General features: G+C 43.2%; 1 protein-coding gene and 1 long non-coding RNA gene across 2 annotated transcripts; one reads left to right on the top strand and one right to left on the bottom strand.

Moving 5' to 3' along the window:
* Positions 1 to 1779: 1779 nt before the first annotated feature.
* On the bottom strand, positions 1780 to 24611 carry LOC116047565 (mediator of RNA polymerase II transcription subunit 13-like). Its single transcript, XM_031296446.2, has 30 exons — positions 23729 to 24611; positions 22719 to 22953; positions 21854 to 22022; positions 19422 to 19567; positions 18375 to 18572; positions 17586 to 17780; positions 17313 to 17469; positions 17117 to 17224; positions 16301 to 17017; positions 15974 to 16190; positions 15224 to 15251; positions 14986 to 15107; positions 14738 to 14828; positions 14448 to 14644; positions 14140 to 14339; positions 10680 to 11569; positions 10386 to 10553; positions 10042 to 10265; positions 9721 to 9916; positions 9246 to 9615; positions 7023 to 7239; positions 5691 to 5882; positions 4927 to 5150; positions 4667 to 4809; positions 4407 to 4565; positions 4115 to 4297; positions 3808 to 3953; positions 3265 to 3429; positions 2827 to 2927; positions 1780 to 2715 (listed from the first exon to the last, which is right to left on the bottom strand). Exons 1-30 carry the CDS (start codon positions 23792 to 23794, stop codon positions 2583 to 2585), a joined length of 6357 nt encoding a protein of 2118 aa, XP_031152306.1. The 5' UTR covers positions 23795 to 24611; the 3' UTR covers positions 1780 to 2582.
* LOC118495092 lies at positions 17218 to 17806 on the top strand. The gene is made up of 2 exons (XR_004897416.1): positions 17218 to 17481; positions 17580 to 17806. It is a non-coding gene; the product is annotated as an uncharacterized LOC118495092 (long non-coding RNA).
* Positions 24612 to 24679: the final 68 nt, after the last annotated feature.

Below are 24679 nucleotides of genomic sequence, written 5' to 3'. Positions count from 1 at the left end.
TCTCAGATGGACCCTGAGAGAATTACTTAAATTAGCCTACATAATTTAAGTAATGCTTTGCTTGGAGACTAAAAATGTGTAGCAGAAAGCTTGGGTCATTACATTTGAAAGGCATGAACTTAATTCTCTAATGTGCACTAATTACGTGCAGGTAGGAGTTAAGTGTTTGCGATATATATTGCAAATGAGATATACTGAAAAAAGTCAGTATGCATACAAAAAATGTGCTATTGATGTACTATACTTTTCAATTCACAAACAAATGCAATTCACGGCTGTAACAGATGTTGTGTTTGGTGGTGAAACACACACACACACACACACACACACACACACACACACACACACCATACACCACACATATCCACATCGCTGACACCTCACAGAGCTACCCTGATATGGATAGAGAAATCCATGAATGACTATGTGCTAACCCTAGAATCCTGGAAATGAGGCTATTTATACTTAAAGGGGAAAGATTTTGTTTGTGTCTCTTTATTTCTTACATAGATGGAGAGGTCCAAGTGCTGCTAACCACGAGAACCACCCTAAAGGTGGAAGGGAAGCCAGAAGGGATCTATGCCACAAGGTGCGGGAGATTCCACACAGGGGAAACAAGCGCACAGAAGGTGCCAAAAAGCAGTTGCTTCCAGCGGAATTGTCTTCCTTGAATGACAAAGGAAGAGGATCACCTAAGCACTCTGTTGATTATAATACAGAGAAGTATCCTTATCTTTAACACACTAATCAGAGTGCGTTGACCCTAGCACCTCTGAAGGACAAAGAAACCGTCACGGAAAAAGACAGTCTGTTACTAAATATGCTGTCTCTAGTTTGCTGAACCTTTGCAGATAGGTACATGTTTGACTGGCATGATTTGTGCAACATGTTCAATGAAACTAGGTTGCTAAGGTAAGGTTACGTTCCAAGTCACCACTTACTGTACCTTCTTTCCCAGATTCACATAGAGAAGCAGTTGATTTTATAGTGGCACATGTTACTCTGTGGTATATATACTATAGACGTTTTTATGGCTGCTATAGTATGATTTTTTTTAAATATTTCATACTTATGCTTTTTTCTTACTTTCAAGTCTACTTCCAGTGATCAGCACCTCACGACAGCCCTTGGTGTGCATTACTTTTCTATATTATATACTATACTATTTACAATAGACTTTTTAATGACTTTTTTTTTGGGAGGGGGGACATTTCTTATGACATACTATATTCTGAATTATATTATTTTATTCTCTTGTGCTTTGTTCCCTCCCCGTCTACCTGAATGATGTTGCATTGATACAGTGGTCCAAAGAGTTATCACAAACTAAGACGGTTTAGTTGTGCCATCTTAAAATCAATATTTAGTAAATGCCGCTAATGTAAGCTCTTAAAATGTATGGAAAGGGTCTTAAAAAAAAAAAAAAAAGGTCTTAAAATGTATTAATGTAACTTCAGGATTCCTGCATGTATCCTGAAATGATCTGAATACCTCTTCCACCACTGATTATCAGTAGATGGTACATTATGTGTACAGTTAGTTTGTAGTACAGAATTGGGGCACCAGGCAAGGGATATTCTACCAAGTTGCATTATGTAAAGTGTGGGATTTATTGTTTTGGTGCTTGAGCCATAAAACTCAGCATATCGTGTTCTTTCCTTTGTTGATTTTGATAAATTTTTTTTTTTTTTATCCCATCTCTTATTATAAAGTATTTATCTATCCAAAGCTGTTCAAACATGTTAAATGTTAAAAACAAGTCAACAAGAACAAAGAGGGTAAGGTAGACGCACTTTATTCCTAAAACAGAAGCTGCACCATCAGTAGCGGCACACAATTATATGTACACATATACACACGCAATTACCTAAATCTGTTATATAAAATATATAATCTGACAATGTACCTTTTAATTCCTCTTCAGAGCTCATTGAGTTACTGTGCGAGAGACTCTGGAGCCAAAGCAGACAGAGAGGTAAGTCTCCTCCACTCATTGGGTGGGACACAAATGCCCAGGCCAGCTTTTACTTCATTTTTACAGCATGGCAATAAAAAGGTCTGTACCCTTTGAAAAAATAATATTCTAAAAGCAATCTACAGCAAATTCACTTGAACAGGTTTTTCCGTGTTGTAATTGAGAAAATTACACTTTTTAAACCAATTCCTTTACAGTGAGATGTACACACCCTCTAGGATTTGTAATATATAAAAGATATTAAGCATTAAAAATTCCACATTTAAAAACTTACAATAAATAATATATGCAGGCATTTCATTAGGATAAAATTTCATAGATTGCAATCTACAGTCATTAAAAAGACAATTTATTCTCCTTTATGAAACGTCCCTTGATCTTCCAAAATGCGAAAATGGATTCTTGGCATCTGATTGATTGATTTGGAAACTTGTAGTCAGTCAGTGTTGTGTGAGATACACCGGGGAGGAGGAGGAAAGATGCTTCCTCCACATTTGCCCTGATGGAGCGCGAGGTCCTTTGAGTGTCGGGGATCCTTCGTTGTTACTCCACGATTCACCCGAGCGAGCCGTCCAATCAAATCTCAGCAGTTTGATCCTGTTAGAGTTCAGAGCATGTTCATGATAAAGTTGTACATCTGGGTGAGCACCACAAAGTGAACAGGCAGACAGGAGCGTCGGTCCTGGGTCGCAGGGTCGCATGTCAGCCAGGAGAGGGCGTTGTATTGCTCTAGAACAAATCTATTAAGTAGAGGGCAGAAACAGCTATGTTAATGCATGTCCCACATCATTCTTTTCATTTTAACCTGCAGTTCTTAACTTGTCCAGACTCTTCTGATGGCAGCAGCTTACCTGAGCACATCAGAGGTGTGGTTGGAGTCCAGTGGGTGGGAGTGTTTACTGTGCAGGAGCTCGTCTGATTGGACAGAAGACACGTGCAGGTGCAGAGAGGCCTGAAAATAAATAAATAGATGGAGACACAAATGAAATCCAAGTCTTTTAGATTCATATGTGCTCGTTAGAGATACAGACCATATTTAAATGGTTTGATAAAGCATTTAATAATCATTTGTCAAGCTAAAATACCAACATTTATCTGGTTCCTGATTGGAAAGTGAAAATATCTTTGCATTTTGGACATTTTTAGATGTCACATTTGGCTTTAGTGAAGTGTAATGGCCATTATTCAGTAAAATCAGCCTATGAATCTATGATTAAAAAAAAAAAAAAACGTGGTAGTTGTAGCCCTACTTGAATGTGACTGACTCCAAAGGTCTAGTGCTAATGTACCTTGAGGAAGAGTGGGCACTGGTTCTGGGCTTGAGGGCAGGCAGACCAGAACCAGTCAGGCAGTGGTCCAGCCTTGGCTGTGGAGACAAAGTAGCCCAGCGCCATCGGCTGCTGCAGGATGTTCAGAGCCTCCTCATGGGACTCCATACGGTCGGCACTCTGGCCCTGCGAGACAACATTGATGAAATGAATGAACAGAGCAAGACTTGTTTTCTACAACATAAGCCACAAGGTCTATTTGGTGTTATTTATGTCCCGTTTATAAACTTCAGGCTTCATCTACAGGCAAAATGTGATTCAATTTTGAAGTTGCTTTATCTCTGTAGATGATGCAAGAATTAAGAGACCATACAATATTTTTACACTACTGTACCGTTACCAATTTCAGGGTAAAAACAAATGAAAAAAAATAAATAAAAATAAACCCTGTCTTGGTTCTTCATCATAGCAGGTAACTAATCTTCATGGTTTGTAATAGACATTTAAAATTAACTTTCGTTTCATCATTTAGTTATTAAAAAAAAAAAAAAAAAGGTGACAGACCTTGTTTCCATCTCCTCCCTGGTGGTAGTGGGAGCCAGGGGAGTGAACAGGCGAGGTTGTGGGGGAGTTGGGTAAGATGTTGATGAGGTCTGGATCCACCATGTCGTTGTCAAACAGGTCAAAGATGCCCATTCCGTCAGATCCATCTGCAGAGAGAAAAACAAACATGCCCAGAGCTCAGAGTTTGTCCGGGGCTCAACTTAAGTATACTGTATGAAACATTCAGGAATTAGCATCTCTTAATGATAAGCAAGATGATGTCGAAGTGATGCATTTCTTTTGAGGCCTTGTCAGCTGCAGAACATACCGGGATTTATGGGATTGAAGTTGATGTCAATGGGCTCTGAAGTGTTAGTGTTGACCTGCACCATGGCTGAGGTGGGGAACACCAGGATGTGTGTGCAGGATGTGTCCTGAGGTGTGCTCAGCTGCGATGTCTGCATGTTGAGTGTGGTGCTGCGGCCAAACACTGAACCCGTTGACACAGAATCTGCAGAGACGAGGCAGACAATCAGATTTAGAGTCAGCGTGAGAACTCGCAAACGTCATTGGGCTCTCTGTTACAAAGTCTAAAAAAACGGATTAGTCTTTTCTTTTACCTGGCATGATGACAAAGGAACCCTGGGGCTCCATGGCAACCAGACAGGCGCTAAGGATGCTGGGAGTGTCAGCAGCAGAGATGCCACACAGCCTACACGTCTCCTTCAAACGTTTACTAAGAGACTGCAAGTTCCTCCTGCTCAGCAGAATACTCCAGTCTTTAACAGGGACGAGATAAGAGCTCATTATTGTGTGTTCATTTGTGAAAACATAACATGTTCTACAAAAATTGCAGGTGTGTGTGTGTGTGTGTATGTACCTCTCAGCTCGCCGTGGCCCATTCTACCCAGCCGTCCAATGACCACCCTCCATGGCAGCGATGTCACCTGCACCAGGCCGAGACACCACTCCCACAGCTTTTGCAAGCCCACTCGCCTGGCTGAGCCCTTTTTCCTGCGAGCCCTGTAACAGACACACCACATTTACTTTAAATACAGACGCAACTTTATCAATAACTAAAAGAGCGATCCTGTGGAAATGATGCTTCTTTTTTTTTTTTCTGTTCACAAGGTCACATACCGATTGGGTACATCAATACTAATGATGCAGGTCTCCAGCAGTTCTCCGTGTTGGTCGGTGCAGGAGGCCAGCAGCCAGCGCTGGTCATGGGACAGACAGTAGCCGACAAACAGGACGTTGTACTTCTGGGAGGCCTCGCCAAACGTCTCCCCGAGCTCGGTCTGCTTGTCTTTCACAGGAGCCAAAATGAAGGGCGGTGTATACAGACGCAAACACTCGGGCCTCTGCGCAGAAGGAAAACTTGTTAGTTTAAAAGACAGGGTTCATACGCATTTTAACCAATACTTTTTCATGACTTTTCAATGTTTTTTTTCATAACTTTTCGGCAAATTTCCATGACTGTGTATTCCTGAAAATGTCAGTCGACATTATACAATAAGAATAAAAATCTGTGTTAAAGTTTACCCTCAAAGGTTTAACAATAAAATGAATGACAATTTATGTTGTTCACAGTGGGATTCGTAATATCGCGTCCCGAATAGAACGTTGAGGTTAAGACGACGTGAAATACATTTATTAATCACATATTATTATGCGGTGTTAAAAGAAAATCCATGACTTTTCCAAAACTTTCTGGGTCTTTTTATGTTTCCAAAACCTTTCCAGGCCTGGAATTTGCATTTTTCAAATTCCATAACTTTTCCAGGTTTTTTCAAAACGTATGAACCCTGAAAAGAGAAACAACAGAGGACACCACAACCCAATGCCAGACTCTTCACCAGAAGTCACACCACTGTCAGATATGCAGCCCGAGTGACAGTTACCTCTGGGTTCTTGAGTGCCATGTCGATGGCAAGACCAGGGCCAAAGCCCGTCAGAGCCTTGAAGTTAGTGGAGTTGGGCAGAGGCCGACGACACTGAGTGAACACTGAGAAGGCCAGCGACTTGAGGTGCTGGCCGTAGAGGTGACGCTCCCCACTGCGCACTGGCTGCAGCAGATACTGGCAGGGAACAATCTGACAAGAAAACAATCAACAACAGTGGTACTTCAGAAAGGGTTGAGTATGTGCGGTTTTCAGTCAGGCATTCTCCATGTAAACATCACTAGTAGCTCTTTGCTAACTTTTAGTTTTCAGTAATTGTGGTTAGTTTGCTTTTGAAAAGCTGATGGAAAATTCTGGGTTGCATCAAATGAGGTATCTTCATTCTTGCTTGCTGCAAAGTGAGTAGCAGGCACTAGTAGAAAAAAAAGTTATAATAAACTAAATACATTTTAGTTTGTGACAACATATTCCAGCTGTGTTGTACGCTTTGTCTAGATTCAATGAAAATATTCAGCTTCATCCAAGCGGTTACATTTTTTTTTTCATTTTTCATTGAGTAAAATGCCCTTTACACAGGGAACACAACTAACAGCACGGCATGTGCGTACTAACTTTTTTAAGATTATTTTTGGGGCATTTTTGAGGCCTTTATTGACAAGACAGCTGAATAAATGAAAGGGGAGAGAGAGGGGGAATGACATGCAGCAAAGGGTCGCAGGTCGGAGTCGAACCTGGGCCGCTGCGTCGAGGAGTAAACCTCTATATATGGGCGTCCACTCTACCAAGTGAGCTATCCGGGCGCCCATGTGCATACTAACTTAACAACAATGAGTGAAAATCAAATACTTAAGATGCATTATATTCTGACAGTATTAAAACAAAATGCAATATACAGTGACAACCTAGTAGAAGGATATCACTGGCTCTATTTTATCATTGCTGCACTAAAGATTAATACTGAAACTAATAGCACATTCACACCTCTAGGGTTTCAAAATCCCCTCTGGCGGGTTGATGCAATACTGTGACACTATATCACAGGTGTGGCAGTTGCCACCTCAATTAGTGTCCGCTAATGAGTCCCCTACTCCTTCTCACCTCCCGTTGTGCCTGCTGGTAACCTGCTCTGCTGAAACTAAACTGGCAAAGGGGAGTAAATTAGTTAAACTAAGGATGACATCAATCACAGCTCATCAGCAGACTCCTGTGAGAAAGACAACTAACTGTGTGATCTTAATGTATCCATATAGTAACACTATTCCATCCCTATATTCACTCAATTAGAACAGAAAGAAACCATCAAAACACTGGGACTGTACGGTTGGCCTGTACCTGTACTGAGACAGCGTTTCTGATGTATGCAGGCAGGAACTGGAGCATCTCCATGTAGCAGCGCAGCAGGCCCAGTGTGTAGGCGCTGGAGTGGACCTCCCTGACGGCGTCTTCGTAGCTGAAGGGGTCGACGATATACACCACAATGGCAGGCGGGTAAGACACAGCGTGGGATTCTCCGTCTGTTGGCTTCCCCACTTTGTCTCTCTCCATTGTGCTGTTGATAAAAAAGGCACATAATGATTAAGATATCAGTCCTAAAGAAACAACCCACAGGAGATAAACAATATAACAAACAGAAAAAGAGGAGGAGCTTTGTTTTGCATGTCAATTAAGCTAAATGACTAAATTCTATGCTGTTGTTGCTTAGCTGTTGTTTCAGACCAACAGACAGCTGTTGTGCGTGTAGGTGCGGTGCTGTCAACAGAGTGGACTCAGCGGAGGAGATCGATAGACAGACAGAACACGTCACTTAGTAAGCCTGCTTGCTTTTCGTGGTTGTAAATAGAACTTTTAGGCCTAACTTTATTTCCCCTCCATTGTAACAATCCACAGACAGAAGAGAAACAATAGGGGAGTTAAGGGACAGTTAAGGTGCTTACACACCAACCAGACGGCCGCCCGTCAGCAGAAAAGGCAGTCGGACTGATCAGTCTGGTCCCCGAGGTCCAAAAAAAAAATGCCTCAAAACACACTGAGGCGACGCCGACTTGAGCGTACGCTCTGTGCGTGCATAGCAGCAGGCGACGCTTCTCTGTATCGTTTCCCAGAAAATGAAAACCGGCGGCTGATAGGATGAACGCGTCACGTGGGGTTTTTTTCTCTGGAAATTCATAGCCAGACTGTCATGGCGGCTTGTTCAGAATACGATCTCATACTGTACTAAAATAGTTCACCGAAACGTGCTTCTGAAAACATTTTAAGCGAGAAATAGGCCATGCAGTTGCTGAATCTGTCTTCATTTCAGATCCACAAAGGTCAGTTTAAAAGATTGTCGTCAGATTTTGAGCGGCTCATCCGCTCGCCATTTCCAGGTGAGTCCCGACTGCCCTGTCTCCGACTGAACATGTCAGGTCGGCCAAAATGAAGGCCGACGGCTCCTCGGACGGACGACGGCACGGAACACACCGAACAGACTCGAGTCACCGACCTCGTCAGGCGGTCGATAATCGGCTCTGTGTGTCAGCGCCCTTAGTCTCGCATTGCCAGACCTTCCTCCACAGCGCTGCGGAGGAGGGTCTGGCTAGTCCAAACATCATTCCGGGATGGGAGAAAAACGTGCTCTGGTTTATTGGCATTTCTTTAAACCAATCACAATTGTCTTGGGCGGCGCTAAGCCCCAGACACAATGAGGGTATCTCTGCAAAATTGCCTCGGGAAGGAACTTGTTTTGGTGGACCATGTGTACGTTCAAAAGTTGTTTTAGTCGTGCAACATAAAACTCAGATTGGACAGATAGTCTAGCTAGCTGTCTGGATTTAACCTGCAGAGATCTGAGGAGCAGTTAACCATAGTCCTCAGAAATCCACCGGAGTTTAGAACGCCAACACAAAGGAAGCGGAAGGTGAGGGAGAGCCACCCTAAAAAGAGGGACATCCAGCGGAATTTCCGGTGGCATCTAAACAATCCCGAAAGTGGAACGTCCTCGATATAGACTAAGGGACAGTCAACAAAAGAGAGCAAAGCAGCTGTTTCTAAGCTCCTCCCCCTACTGATTTGGACAGAACCGTTCTGATTTGGACAGAACCATTCAGTGAGGACAAAGATCGGGGTGAAAATGGACAGCTGCACATAAGTATGTTGGTGGCACTTTATCATGATTTGTTGGGAGAAACCAAGCAATTTTATGCAAGATCAGACATTCAGCATCCCCGTATAGCCAGAATGGAATGATCCTTTGTTTCATAACCACATTTTCCACCGCTGCAACGATTTGACTGCGAGATCGGCAGCTGAATCAGGTTCCTTAGATCGAATTGTCGAATAGACGACTATTTGGGGTCACCCCTAGACTACACTATTACAAAACGACTAATGGTGGATACTGAGATATTAAATGTTTCATAAGCACAATTAGAGCATATCCATAAACTAAATGTATCTCTCGTGGAGGGAGTGACTGCTTTGTAAGTAAGAAGTATTAAAACAAAACTACCCATCAGCAACAACAGAATTTAATCTCTCCGTCTGGATGATTCATTGACTCTCATTGTGGTAACCTACCTCTCTGGCGACTCAGTGGGCCCTTGAGGCTGGTTGGCAGAGGGTCCGTTTTCTGCCAGCCCCCCTGCAACCGGTGGGTTCGACTGGGGCCCATTCTGGGACGTGCCGCCCTGCAAGCCTGCTGTACCAAATGGCGAGTAAGAGCTTGGCTTGGCTGCGGCCATTCCCCCGATAGTCTGGGAGCCTGAGGAGGGAGGGGTGCTGTTGACCGGGGCTGGTTGGGCAGAGCTGGTGCTGGTAGTGTTGGTGCTCTGGGGTCCTGAGGAGGCGCTGGAGGTCTGGAAGGAGAAGGAGGAGGAGGAGGAAGCCACAACTGGGCTGCGCTGGGACAATAGGGAGCTATCCAAAGACTGCTCTGACAGGTACGGAGCTAAAAGAGGTGACAAGGTAAAAGGAAAACCATCAGCTATCACTTTTACAAACCATCTGAGCTTCCTAATTTGGGGTTTTTAAGATTAAGGAGTAAAAATGTTACCTAGATCATAGCGGCACACTTGAGCAAAGAGTTTGAGCTTATTAAAGGCTTCATTGTTTCCGTCTCTGGCAGCCATCTTAAGGAACCAGTCACTAAGGGGCTGCTCTGCCATGCTCTTGCCTTCTGTTGTGCCGACTTTCAATACGCCCTCTGGGTGACTCTTACAGATGGGCCTGTGTTGCCCAAGCTGGCATGCCTGTCGACAAAAAGGGAGTGAAAGCAAAAATTAAACAGTGTGAATCACTTCATGAGAGCATGAAAACTGTTTTCATGGGGCATGTCAGTACAAGGAGGATGGCTTTCATCCTGCCAGGTGCGTACCTCATATATACTACTCAGATCTTTGAAGAAGGACTTTGCCCCGCGGAGCAGAGCTTCATTTTCTGGGCAGATGACAACATATCCCACATCTCTCTGGGAACCAAAAGGATCCAGAAGAAGCTTCTCCCAGTAGGGCAACCCAAAAGGTGACAGCACCACAAAATCATACTCATAACCGACCAAAAAAGTGGGGATGGGCAGAGGCTCAGGAGACTCGTCTGTCCCTGTAGTGGAAAGAAGACAAGGGTTCATCTTTCTTTCAACAACCACAATATTCCGAAGAAATTCTCTAAATGTGTAAGAGATAAGACTGATAAAAAGGTAGGAAAACACTTTTCACGTACCATATGATCCCCTCCCAGCCATCTTGTGGAACTGTTGCCAAGTGAGCGGTCCCTGAACGCCCCAGGAGCGCACACTCCTCTTCTTCTGAATGGTGTCCTGCAGCACAGGCTGGAGGGACAACAACACCCGCAGGACATCCTGAGAGAATAGCTTGCTCATGTCTGCTGCTACAAAAAAGGAAAAACAGAAAAAAGGTTTTTTTAAACGTGTAAAGTTAGGAATGAAAAAAGGGGAGGGGGGGGGGGGGGAAATAAGCTTGTACTAAGAAGAAATGGTGATACAAAAATACATACATTTGCATTTTGGCCACTGATGAAGACAGGTGCTTTTCACTAGTGTTTCATCTACTTTGCCTCCTGACATATTGTCCATGAACTGCCTGCCATGCTCCAGTGCCATGTAGCAGTCATTATAACAGTCTCTCTCGTCCACCCTCAGAAATGAACTGGGGGCAGAGCTCTGCTTGGGGTACTCCACGCCCGCCATCGGGGCAAAAGGGTTGGTGCACTGGTCCTGCAGCAGCAGGATTAGCTCATCTGGAGGTTTCTCCGTCAGGCTGCCAGCCTTGTGCGTTGTGGAAGCTCGCAGCTCTTCGAAACACCGCTCAGTGTCCCGACTGGCGTCCGAGCCCCGTACCACCACGTCCAGCTCGTCCTCCAGAAACAGCCCGGCCAATTGGCCAAAGCGGCGATTGGTGACGGCGCTGAAGCCGCACGTGCAGGGGTACTGGGCCTCGCCGTTGTCCTTGAGGTACACGCCTACGTCCGCCCCTCTGATGTTCATGTTGCAGACGCACACGCAGCAACTGTCAAAGTTGCAGTCCTTGAAGAGGTTCATGACTGACTCGGAGAGAATGAGGGTGACGTAGAGACTGTGAGCCTCGGGGATGGAAGGTACGGTGGCCGGCTCAACGGAGCTGAGTGGTCGGCAGGTGGAGGCAGTGGAGGCGGGGGAGTAAAGGTCAGAGTTGTCATACTTGAGTGAGCCCTGGACGCTCGATGGGCCGCGGGGAGTCCGTGGAGTGCGTGGCGTTCGAGGCGTGGGCACGGAGAACCGTGGCGTAGCTGGGGAGGGCAGGATGCCTGTGCCGCTGTTGCTGGGAGGGGCACTGCTGGACATGAAGGGTGTGTGGGTCTGAGGGGTGTAGGTCTGGCTGTAGTCTGGCTCCACACTGGGGACGTTACTGTTACACAGAGACAAACAGGGAGTCAAATGTTTTTCTAAATCATTGTTCCAGGAGATTTTCTACTTTAAAAAGAAATCATAAATGCTATTTCCAGACTATATTCTTTTCTTTATAATTGGATTTGAAGATTTTCGTCAATTATTCAGCATTATGTGTAATGGCCTGTTAATAACTATCAGTTTAGGCTTGAGTTTGGCTGGAGACACAGTAATGACCACAATAATTCTTCTTGAATGTTCTAATAATTAGTTTCAAAATCTTAAACAAAATTACTAGGGCTGTCAAAATAACGCGTTAATTTCGATTAATTAATCTGAGAAAAAAATAAAGCAGATTAATCCATTCCATATTGAACTTTGACCCAGAGCCGTTCTAGCCACCATTCGACTGTAAAATGAAGGAGGAAGAACCTTATACTATTACACCATCTCAATCGGGGGTGTTCTTAGGCACAGAGGAGTTGGAAGTTGTTAATGAGTTTAAATATTTGGGGGTGATTATAGACTCCAAACTCTCTTTTAAAAATCATGTTAAAATGATATCCAAAAGAATTAAATTCAATCTTTTTAATTTTAAGCAAATTAGAGGATCTCTGTCAGATGCAGCTGCTCTGATGTTCCTTCACTCGATGATATTTTCACACATGAACTATTGCATCACCAGCTGGTCTATGACGGGTTCTACTATCCTAAAACCAATTGAGCTTTTGTATAAAAAGGCACTCAAAACTCTAGATAAAAAACCTTATTTTTAAATCATCATTGCAAGATCTTAGAAAAATACTTATTAAGTTTTGATAATTTCTGTAAATTTTCCTCAATATGCTTAATTTATAAAGTACTACATGGCTTGGGGCCACCACCACTTCAAGAGTTTATTAAATACAGACAGACTCGGATTACTAGAGCTGTTGTAAACAAGGACTGTGAGGTTCCTTTTAAAAAAAAAAAAACTCTTTTAGCCATAATGCACTATCTATTAAAGGTAGTGCATTATGGAACACACTACCCCGAACTATAAGGGAATGTCCCACTCTGGCCACCTTTAAGAGCCAGGTAAAGGTGTGGCTCAGAGCTAATCAAACGTGCAATCACCTCTGACTGCATGCTGTACCGTATCAGCCCAGTAGAGCGTATTGGTGAATCGTGTCTCCGTTTTAACACTTACTAATGAATTGTTTAGTTTTCTTTCCGTTTTAACATCTATTAATGTGTTATCCTGTTTTTCCTTCTCGTTTGTCCTGCTTTACCTAGTTTGATATAGCAAATGTTGCTGCTGTATATTTATTGTTCTTTTTATTGTAATGGACTACAGATGGAAATTAGCCTTTGGGCTATAATCTGGCACTTTTTACTGTACTTTTGTATATGTTCATCAAATGTGCATTGTCCTGAAATAATAATAAACTAAACTAAACTGAGAATGTGCTGCCTGGATCATTAATTGGAACATTTACTTATAAAAATCTTCTTCCTGAATAGGGTTGGGTGCTGAAATCCGTTGCTAATACGGCACAGGTGCCTTCACGACCTGTATCTACCGGACCGAATAGCAACGCGGATTTCGGCGCCTCATTTCGGTGCCACTGATATGTCCGCGCTTCTCTCGGATGCTCTGAAACAGACGTTACAGGCAACAGAAACACCGCTGCACGCGACGCTAGTTAACACTATACTCAACAGCAGCTAATGTTAGCCTACCGCTAGCTAGTTAACACTACACTCAACAGCAGCTAACGTTAGCCTACAGCTAGCTCGTAGCTGGATTAAACACGGTTACAATGCTGACAGCTAACGCTAAACGGTGCAAAGTTTTGTCTGTATTTTACTGTAGAGGATTCAACACCAGGATGTAACAATCTGCAGCTGCTGTTAGAAAAACAGACGGTGCGTTCAATGAAACTGGTAACCTACAGCCTTGTGGTGCATTCAAAGTTGTTGTTAAAGGCCCTTTTCCCATCTGGTGGTTGTTTTTCTCATTCAACAGCAATTTACTAGTGAATTAAGTTATTGTTATTACATTATTATTAAATCATTTAATTCTGACCATATGGCCTTAGCAATACACAAGCCGTTCTTTAATGTTGCCGACTGTTTAGTGCCCTTCTTTTTTTTTCTCTTCGGTTAAGGCACCGGGCAAAAATTATTTATGCGATTCATTTAGATTAATTAATCACAGAGTATGTAATTAATTAGATTCATTTTTTTAATCGATTGACAGCCCTAAAAATTACTTATTAAAATGACCAATCTCCGCTACTAACAGTAGCGTGTGTAGTTGTAGTACGTTTTTTTCCAACTCAAAATCCTTTTCTAAAGTCAACAATAAACTTTAATGGCAATTCATTTTTTTTCAATTTCAATTCAAGATTGTTAGTTGGTTAAAATGACATAAGAAACCTGTACTTTTTCTTATAAGTTATTTTGCATGATCCAATGTGCAGCTGTAGATGTCAGCAGCATTTAAAACCAAATGCCATATGAATATTTGTGGCTGAACATCCCCAAATGGTCCCCTTCCCCACTTCTCTGAAACACTGACCCACTGTTAACACTAAATGCACCAACCTGTCTTTGGTGAGGAGATTGACATTCGTTACTGGGGGTATCAGTTCCATTTTGCCCATGGTCCAGCTGGGCGTGTACACACAGTCTTCTGGCACTTTGATAGGCAACATACACTGGCTGGGTAGCATCTTCAGGGGTGCGTACATTGAACAGCCGATTAACACCTGACACGTCTCCGGCTTGTATACAAAGGAGAAGTCCTAAAAGTAAAAAAAAAAAAAAAAAAAAAAGACAGTGAAAATGGTTAACACTGATGTAGCTACATTTCCCACTTTCTTTATGGTTGGCAGGTGTGCGACATGTCATACCTTTATTTCGGATGGCTTCGGGCTGCAGAGTCCCTCCTCCACCTCCATCTTGAAGTGGTTGTTGAGCTGGCTGCCGTCCAGCAGGGTGAGGCCCGTCCCTGCTTCCATGCTATCCTTGCTCCCGGAGTTCATGGGGGAGTAACCCTGCTGCTCCAGGGAGGGCGGGGTGGGAAACATCTGGTGCAGGTCCGCTGAGCCTAGAGAAAAAAAAAAAGACATTGTTACTCCTCTTTAAACATGGGTAAAAACGTTACAAGACACAATGATTAACTGATGCTCGGTCTCCTTACTTATGCAGGACAGGGGGTCCAATGCGGCTGCTTTATTGTCTTTACAGCCGAACTTGTCTTCTGTTCCAACTCCAGCTCTTTTGGATCCAGGCTGTGCAGATGGGGGGGAAGAAACTGTAAACTCAATACGTCTTCAATGTCAATGTTTCAACAGGCTTTACAGACCCGACTCGAGCATATCAGAACACTGAAGAGTAAGATGTACAACTTTCAACTAACAATGTCGTTCACCGTACTGATGCTCTTACCGCTAGCTCATCTTCATCTGAATTGAAGATTTTATCCAGGTCGCTGTAGGACACAGCCAAGTCGTTCTCATGGATAAGGCTGGTGAAGGCTAAAGGTTTACTGCCTGATGGACCCTGACCATCTGCACCACAAAACAAATTGGGAGAGGAGACCCTGAATAAGACGCCAAACTCCAAACATTAAATTTAATTAAATGTCAAACCTAGCGGCCAAACGAAGAAGGAAAGGCATTCTCACCGTCTGCTGTTCCAGCTCCTTCGTCCACCTGGGTCAAAAAAAGAAAAACGATCGCAGGAGTTATTGTAATGTTGTAGGACGACCATTACATCATTTTGCAGTAGATGTATCAGGGAAACTGCCATTTTTACTTGCATACAATGCTCTAATTATCAAACTTATTCTGAAAATCATAACACGTTTGTTTACAAGAAAACTCCACATTTACCATGATTAGCCAAAACAACCAAAAGTTCATGAGCTGTTATGTTACAGTAAATTATATTTGATGAACTTTTGTCTGTCTGTGTAACACAACATTCTAACCTGAAATTTGGAGTTATATCTCCAAGAAATATAGAGTATAGAAATCAAAAAAGGAATACTGGTACAGCTGGGGATTGTTTGGAAATCTTTCAATACTAGAAGGACATGACATATACCCAAGTTTCAGTACTGATACCAAAATGATGACACTTTTTTTCAATACCTCTATCATTTAAGGAATAACTATTTTCCTACACAAATTATTAGTTTTTTATTTAACAACAGAAGCCAAACTTCTCACATGTTAAATGCTGTCTATAAACAAACACATTTTGGTCAGTGCCAATAAAGTATTAAGGTTCAACAAACTTTGTTCATACACGCACACACACATCTCAGGGTTCCAGTCGGTACTTAACCAGGAAACGGAAGCAGATTTTAGCGTGAATTCCTGCGATATACCGGGATCTCAATCCGGTATATCAACCCTAGTCAGGAACCCACCTTGTGTTTCTTGCTGCCCTCTCTCTCTGATCCAGACTTGTCCTTCTTCTCGGTGAAGCTGAACTCCTCATCTCCCTCTACGAAGGCGTAAGGGTCTGGCTCCTCACTGTCTTCTCCGTCTCCTGCGGCAGAGGCAAGATGGCTGTTTCTCCGCTGGGCGTAAGTCTTGATCAGCTCCTGGGACACCTTCAGGGGGTGTGCGGAGCCCGACATCAACCTGAGACGGAAGGAATTGTGCAGAGATGCTCAGACAGATGCAGGTATGCCGTTTAAATGAAAAGCTACATTTGTTTTCATGCAGTTGAGGATTAGTAATTAAACACTTACTCAGTGACAGACACGACACTTTCTGTTCCTCCGCCTCCCCCAGAATCATCTCGTATTTTATCCACAGGTAGCTGGGGCGTCAGGAAGTTAAAGGCCTTCTTCCTGGGCAGGTTAAAATACTTCCAAGGGTTGTGGGTGGAGTCTTCATTGGGGTTGATGGCTGAACCCACAAAGACGGTGGGTTCCAAGGTTTCACTGTAGGTTGGGGGGAAGGGCAGAGGCATAGGCATGTTCTCCAGCTGAGGCCCCTCGGATGAGCCCTTCTGTGGCAGCAGACAGGGCTCCACTGACGGCGGGTAGAACGGTTGGTGAATGGGCGTGGACGAGTTCTTCATGCCACCTGGAGTCATGTCACCCTCTACATGGTCGCAGGGATGAGGGCTGAGGGGCGGGGGAGGCGGGGATCCAACGAGGTCTGCAGGGGGGCCGTGTGTGTGCAGCGTAGGGGCTTTGGAGGGCACTGTGTCTACATGGTGCAGGCTGGGATACGAGCCCTCCTCCTGTGATCTTAAACAAAGCCTCTGGGTCTGTGGCTCCAGGGACGGCTCTTCGCTCACAGAGTTGCGGTGGTGGAAAGGTGTCTGCGGCCTCTTCTGCTGCTTCTCCCCCTTCTCCAGCTTCTCGCCCAGCTTGTGCTTGGGGGCCGGCTGGGCAGGCTGGCCTGATGAAGGCGGGTGTCCTGAGGTGCTACTGGATCGCTGTTTCTGATTCTTATGTCTGTGTGAAAAAACACATGCTTTTTTTTTTTAAAGATACTTTCTTTTGATTGTAGACATACAGCTCAAGTCACTTGTGAATGCATTCTATTCAACGTACCTTGAGCAGGTGCAATGTGGCCTGTGAGTACACTCCACAAAATCCCAAAGTCCAGTTTTGTCCGACTCCTCTTCACAGGTCCCATTGGTCAATGTAGTAAACTTCCTCCTAATAAAACAAAAAAAACTCAGTCACCATGGAGGCACTTATATGACTGGCAATGGTAATTTTGAGGAAGAGATGACACTGAACATACTTGTTCCCTGTACGGTTTATGTTACACTCCTGCCACACAGACTCCACCATCTGGCTGGCCAACCTGCGAGGGATTTTACCCCCGTGAAGAGTGTTGTTAGAGCTGTAGCCATCCGCCGCAGAGGACAACTTGAGCCACCTCTGGGCAGGCTGATAATCTGTAAGGGAAGGTGAGACAAAAGAAAAAATCCAATACCGTTAGTACGCACTCTCTCAGAAATAAAAGGCTGACCAATGTGTTTAATTGTGGTCAATATGCTCCTCCTAGTCTTACCAGTCTGAGCCTCCTCCGGTGACGTTGGAGGAGTCAGAGTGACAGAGGACATGGCAGGGTCCCTGTGAGCAGCCTGGCCCTGCTGAGCACCACACAGGCTTCCTGAGGTGTTGACCGAGCCCTGAGGGACCACAGGAGGGAGGTCCGACAGGGGGAGAAGCACCAGGCAGGAAGGGTAAACCATCCTCACTCCCGCTGCAACCAAACAAACACCATTTATTATTTCAAAAACGTCTAACTGCATGCAGAAATTAATTGCACGACGCTGCTAACTTATAAGTCATCATCTTCGTTTCAGTTCAATCAAGGGTCTCTGGAAGGCTTTCATGGGCCAAATAATTGTTTCCAACATGCGTTTACCTCATCAAAGGGTTTCACTTTACTATATGGTCGCATTTATTATGTACAATGAATTTAGAAAAACACAGAATTACTTGAGCATTTAAACAGAATATTGCTGCAGCTGAATCTTTTGTATTTTATTATTTCTTTCCATCAATTCTGTTTAAACCCACTGGGCCATTTTCGTAATTGTTGGTGGAAGAATCAAACAGGCGTGGAAAGCTGGAGGAAGCAAGAGTGAGACTTTCCTACATTTTTTAAACCCTTATGGTCTCTGTTGCAGCCGTGTGTCAAAGGTACTACTTATACTTATAAGATACATTATATTATTTGTCAACGAATCCCATGAAATTACCAAAATTAAGTCAGTTTCTCAAACCTAACTTCTCCTTGAACATTCAGCAACATGAAGTTCAACACCTCATTTAAAACATTAGGATGTCTTACCGACAAGGACCTCCACAGCTGCCAGGGAGTCATCCTCCCAGTCCGTATCCTCCATCTTGTCTTCCGGGACCTCCTTGGGATTGGGGCTGATGGGATAGAATTGCCTCCACTCTTCTATGAGCTTCTGAGTAGGGTGGTCTGACATCTTAAAAGCCTGACCGGTGAGGGTCCCATTCAAGCCATATGGGCTCAGGATGACTGCAGGGCAGAGAGGAGTCACAACATGTATGAATGTATGTAGCATTATGTTGTATGGATTAAAGAGTTCCTCACAGACCGACCACAGAGAGTGGGGCGCAGTGATATTCCCTCTGACCGTTCTCCTGAATACAGGAGGCTGTGTGCTCTTACTGTCTAGTTTTCCATAAACACTAATGAAATGCAAATTATGAATTTATCCTGCCAATTGTATAAATGCGCTGATGATATTGTGCTCTTATGCAGACAGGGGACACAGTGAGTTTACACATTTTCACCATATGTGCTTATTAAGTGATGTAAAGAAAGTGCCCTTTTTATTAACGAAAGCACGAATAAGGAGCTGGTTAGTTATGAGTCACCACAATACAATAATTTGTTGTCACCGGTTTCGATTAATGATGAGCCCGTTTTAGCAGCAGAGGAGTTTAAATATTTAGGAACCTTTTTTTATTGTACTTTTAGTTTTGCAGCCAATACAGAATACCTTTTTTCTTTTTTAAAGCAATGGAGCGCTCGCATCTAATTGGGAAATTGGATTCATATGATATAAACAAGAATATGTAAGAGACTGTTTACAGATGTCATGTTGAAAGTATTTAAACTTTTAATATGTGTAAATAGTATGGGCACCTGGGGACTAAGAACAAAATTAGATTAGAATATACTATGATGTGTTATAACCAACCTGTGAAGCCAAAGGCAACATTTCCACATTGGTGGACAATTAGCACTATCATTATTATTGATATTAATATTATTACTAATAAACCCATTGGAAAAAGTATTAAAAAAAAGACATCTAAAACGTTATTTTTTTAACATTGTGCACAGCTGGTGTGTTCCTACCTTGCAAGGGGCTGGAGCTCTGCTGGGCGAGGCTGAGATGCTCCTCGTTCAGGCGCTGAAGAGGCTGATGTTGAGCGATCTCCACACTAGTGCACACGTTGCTGTCGCCGTGTACGAAGAAGGTGAATGCGCAGGACAGGTGCTCGCTGCAGGGCGAGTCAAAGACAATAAAAAAAAAAAAAAGGCATTCAGCTGTTAGAGAGATTTTTCGCCAAGCATATGCAGATCATTAAGTTAAAAAAACACTTGACTAAAGCCTCACTTTGCAGTCAGCACCCAATACAATAACTAAAGTAAACCCCTGCAGGCAATCTGCGGTTATTAATGTCCTCTCCATCACTCATTGTGAAGGAATGACTCAAGGGAGAAGAAAGGATGGAGAAAGGGTGGAGACGATGCAAGTACAATTCCTTGCATTTCTGGCGATGATCCATATCATGCTTTCAGGTGACAACTGTTGCTTTAAAGAGAAATTGGGCAGAGAACACAAAGGCCTAACAATACCAGGTATTGTCAGATGGTGCACACATAACACACTGCTTAAACACAGTTTAAACCTTTATCAAACCTTCTTGCAAGGCACAGGCTAACATATGAGTCAAAAATAAACACGGGAGATTATTATAGTCCTGAAATGTTAAAACAATATTCATATTTATTTTCTAACTACTACTGGAAGGCCAGGCGGCTAAATGCACTAAAATAGTACTTGTTGACATGGTTGCTGTAAAACCACAGTGCACACTCAGCATTTTCCAAAGACTGCCCTGTTCACTAGCCAGAGAGGGCAGGCGACAGAGAGACTGCCAGACTCTTCTGTCAGAGGTGCTGCTGCCTGCCACACACACACACACACACACACACACACACACACACACACACACACACACACACACACACACACACACACACACACACACACACACACACACACACACACACACACACACACACACACACACACACACACACACACACACCTTTATGTAGAAACAGAAGCTACACACCAGCGAGCAAGAAATCGCCTCCTGTTCTACACTAACAACTCTTTTATATAGCCACTCAAACTCTCTTTGACAAAGCGGCCACAGGGAACTGAGCCAAAGGGCTGTGCATCAAACACAAGTCAGCTTGGATCAACGCAGCCAAAAAGCAGAGGCTGAAATTACCTTGTCAGGGAACTCCAGGATACACCAGCCCCCTCATTCAAGTGCAAGGGGACACTAAATCTATGTCACCACCCTTATGTGCAAGAGGGAAGGAACTACAGCCGTGCAGAACCCCACTCTGAACCAGTAATTTATGTGCTGCTTGTATTTCCACAACAACACAGACCAGCTTTACCTTGCAGTTGGGAAAAGTGGAGGAGTGGACATAAAGCGTTACTCTGCCAGTGTTGTGCTATTACCTTAAAAAGTCTAAACTGAAATAGAGATTATGCAACATGCTGGATGACTATTACTTAATGTGAAACTAGGTGTAAAATGTGTAATGCTGAGGATGTAATTAAAAAAAAATTGTAATAATCCTGTCATACAACTGTATAGGAGTTCAATCAGAGGGCAGTCAACAGTCTAGTGAGTCATGGCTACACTGCTTACGGAAAGCCTTGTGTGTATTTGTTCAAGCCATTTTTCTTTCTGGAAGATGATGTCCCATTCCCTTAAACAGCAATTAGCTTAGTACAACACAGTTGAAACAATACAGCTGCAAGCACCATCTCTCCAGTTGAATCCCTAATGGGATTTTTAACAATTAAACCCTGTCAGAGGCCAGGAATTGTTATTGGAAGTTTGAAGCACAACTTCCATAACATTGAAGACATCTGCCCAGTGAGGCTTTCCACACTGGAGTACACACATGTATAACACTCAGTCATTTGTCTTTACCGTGTCTTGAATAAGCATACAATGTTGCATTCATGCATCAATCACTGTTCCCAACAAATATGTCACACTTGACAGTAAATCCACCTCTTTATAAAAGACAACTGTAATAGCCAACCCCCACATGCTGCACATCTTGACCAGTCCTCCAATACCAAATACTGACTAATGTTCAGCACACGTACAATTCATGACATCTTGCTCTGTAGCCATATTTATTCTTCAGCAATTGTGCTGCTTCTTTTCCGTTATAAACAAACTGCCTTAAGGTACATGTAAGCCAGACATGTATGGTGTAGGTGGAAAAGGACTGTAGCTAAAGCTACATTTGTTGATAGTGACTAGATTGTTGTCACAAATTCAGCTGACCTCTTTTTGGACTTCTGAATAGGTTTTCTGACTGATTGAACTTTTTTTTCCACTCATTAAACACATGTCAGCATGTTCATATGGTTCATGTTCATTCACATTAATAGCAACTTAACAATGCCAGAAGTAAAAGATAACTCATAACTTTTCGTTCTGCTGTTAAGAAGCGGGACACACCTTTTATTAATGGTCTTCTCCTCCTTCTGGTATGGCTTAACAAACCATTTGCCGATGCGAACAAAGCCACGGTTCATGAGACACCGCTCCAACAGGTTGTGGATGGCTTTGAACAGGAGCGTTCGACACTCGTAGGACAGGCCACTCTCCCACTCCCCATCCTCCTCACCTGAAACAAGGCAGATACATTAAATCAAATACGTTTAACAAACAAACCTCTCTCCTTCCTGATAAAGAAAACTGCCTGATGGCAATTGTAAACTGTTGTGCACTAAATAGATTTGATCCCCTATAAAGGAGACTTTGTAACTTTTTTTTAACAAGTGACCATAGTAATACCTGAAGTGACCAATTTGAACACATGAAAAACATTTGATTTCAACATTCATCTTACCGGTCGTTATTATACAATAACATGATCCAAAATAAAATAATTCAGCCCCTTGGGGGTTAACATGAATGACTTATGGGACGGAAAATTTACTATTTTGATCATACAAAGTTAATAGTGAAAAGTTCTGAGTTTGTTCTGCATGTGAGGCCTACTCATGGAATTTATTTTGAATGCTCTTCTGGACAAAAATATTTTATCAAGAGCCATACTTCATGATTGAATGTAAATGTCCATCTCCAAATTAAACCTTCCAAATGTCTTTGCAGTTTATCTGCTCTCTCTGTCTCTAACCAATCTGTGTTGTCTTCAGGTAACACTTGACCCTTCTTGAGACAGAATACCTGGTCAGTGGCATAGTTTAGGTTAGACGTACAGATATTTTTTGGTATTTACACTGGGGTCTGGGGAAATTTTTTATATATTTTAGTGTAAGCAATTCTGATAAACATGGAGAAGTTGTTCAGCACTTACTTGAAAGCTCATTATGAATAAGCTCAGCAAAACTGGGGTCATCCCCCCACCAGAAAAGCCAGAGCTCTCTGCGACCCGGGGTGTGGTGCCTTCTCCACACACTTAGCACATCTGCCGCCAGGCATCGGCTGAAACTACACAAGATAGGGTCCTCTTCGGTCACAGGGAAAAGGATGGGCGAAGAGGTGGGCCCTTGCCACACAAAACGTCGCCATTTTATTCCGGTCAAATCAGCCTAAAGAGAAAGAGAAAAACAATGTGAGAATGAACACACAACATAGCTGCACAGCATTAAGCCAATCATCTGTTGTTGACTGCATAACTCAGTGAGTGTGTGTGTGTGTGTTTCTTCCTCTACACACACAGTGATGTGAAGCTGAAGACTGTTGTCATACAGAAAATCACTTTGAATGAAAAAAGTTGAACACCCTAACCCTGCTGACATCTTGGAAAGTTTTGCAATACTTTGTACATGTGACATCACAATCTTGCCTGAAAACATAACTGTCATGCATTAATTTACTAAGCAGTTATTAACTAGTGACGCACCAGTGCAAGTCAGTCTAAAATCAGATTAGTTTGTCTAATGTATAACAGTAACTGTGTATTATTGACCAATAGGCATACCGTTTAATATTGCAGTGTCAACTTTAATAACAGAAAAATAATGTTTTTGACAGGTTTTCAATAATTCGCCTGTTGGCTTTACCTGCTACCATCATGTAACTAACATTAATGTCAGTTGAGCATTTCTGTAACCAATGCAGTGTAAACTAGCTATCATGCTATTTTCATGAGCGACTCTTCAATATAGTTACTCTGCAGCATGTGCCGTCTCTATTATGAAAGTTAGCTAGCGTTAGATCACGATTTGTGAGTTGCAGGCCCGATGCCTTCACGCCAGTCTGCAACTGACGTTACAAAGCTTGTTGCCTGATTAGCCAAAATGGCTTTCTGGCCTCTCAGTATCACAGCTAACGCTAGCTAGCGCAAAGAGCAGAGAGTCTTACCAGGCAGAAGAGATTGGAGTGGCAGTCCTCCAAACTGGCCCCGTTTGGTACAAAGCACGAACTCATCCTTTCACTGCGTGGTTGTAACGTTAAAGTCCATTGTCTCAATCACCATCGGGGGCAATAGCTGATCCAGTTAACTCGCTGGCGAAGTGGGGTTCAGTTTTAATTATCCCGTTAAAGCGCTGACCAACTTGCTAACTACAGCTAACTACAGCTAGCTACCGCTAGTCAACCAGACAACTTCTAGCCAGCGCTAGACACCACTAGCCCGGTAGCTAAGCTAACGTTAGACAGGCAGCCAGATAGCGTCAACTGTAAGCTTTTAGCTATTCGATTCATCAATCCTGTTTGAAATGTATTGTCTGATCTGCTTAGCCGCAAGCTTGCTGCTACATTACCTTAACATCAAATAGTCAACGTTAACATGACCTGAACAGACTAAAACCCAACACCAGAAAAGTTAAATGCGCAATAAAAAATACGAGCTCGAAAACTAAAAAACTTCACCCCAAAAGCTTAGTCCCTGGTGTGCTAATGCTAATGCTAATACCAGCTAGCTGATCTGAAACAATTTCAAAGCAAAGGAACTCTCCCCTCCCCCTGGTCTCCTAGCCTACTAGCACAAAAGCTAACATACCAGAGCTCCAACGCTAGCTAAATAAAACAATTAGCTACACCGCCCTCCTTCTCGCTAAAACCACCAAAGGGCTCCGTCATAGTAAAACTACTCTTCAAACGGATGAAATGCCAAATTAGCGAGACTACTCATCGGCTACTTTTCTCTGCCTGATCCATGGGTCCTGCAGATTTCCATTTTTTCAGTTCATGGATTGAATTCTTTAATGGCGGCCAGGAGGACAACTCTGCCTCTCAACTCCTATTGGCCAATTTGTGGTAATGGGGGCGTCATCCGTCTTCAAGTAGCTCCATGACTTCACAGTTTACAAG

Source organism: Sander lucioperca, chromosome 5 (assembly GCF_008315115.2).
Source record: "Sander lucioperca isolate FBNREF2018 chromosome 5, SLUC_FBN_1.2, whole genome shotgun sequence".
NCBI classification, from domain to species: Eukaryota; Metazoa; Chordata; class Actinopteri; order Perciformes; family Percidae; genus Sander; species Sander lucioperca.
The sequence above is the reverse complement of the archived record's forward strand: the minus strand, read 5'-3'. Positions and strand labels throughout refer to the sequence as shown.

What these genes read in the sequence shown, in the direction of transcription:
- LOC116047565 (XM_031296446.2), bottom strand. Translation starts at nt 23,794, where the DNA reads ATGAGTTCGTGCTTTGTACCAAACGGGGCCAGTTTGGAGGACTGCCAC. An exon ending in ATAAACCGTACAGGGAACAA is followed by an intron (nt 17,225 to 17,312) that starts GTATGTTCAGTG and finishes TTGTTTTATTAG; the next exon opens with GAGGAAGTTTACTACATTGA. An exon ending in CAGATGAAGATGAGCTAGCG is followed by an intron (nt 14,829 to 14,985) that starts GTAAGAGCATCA and finishes CCATCTGCACAG; the next exon opens with CCTGGATCCAAAAGAGCTGG.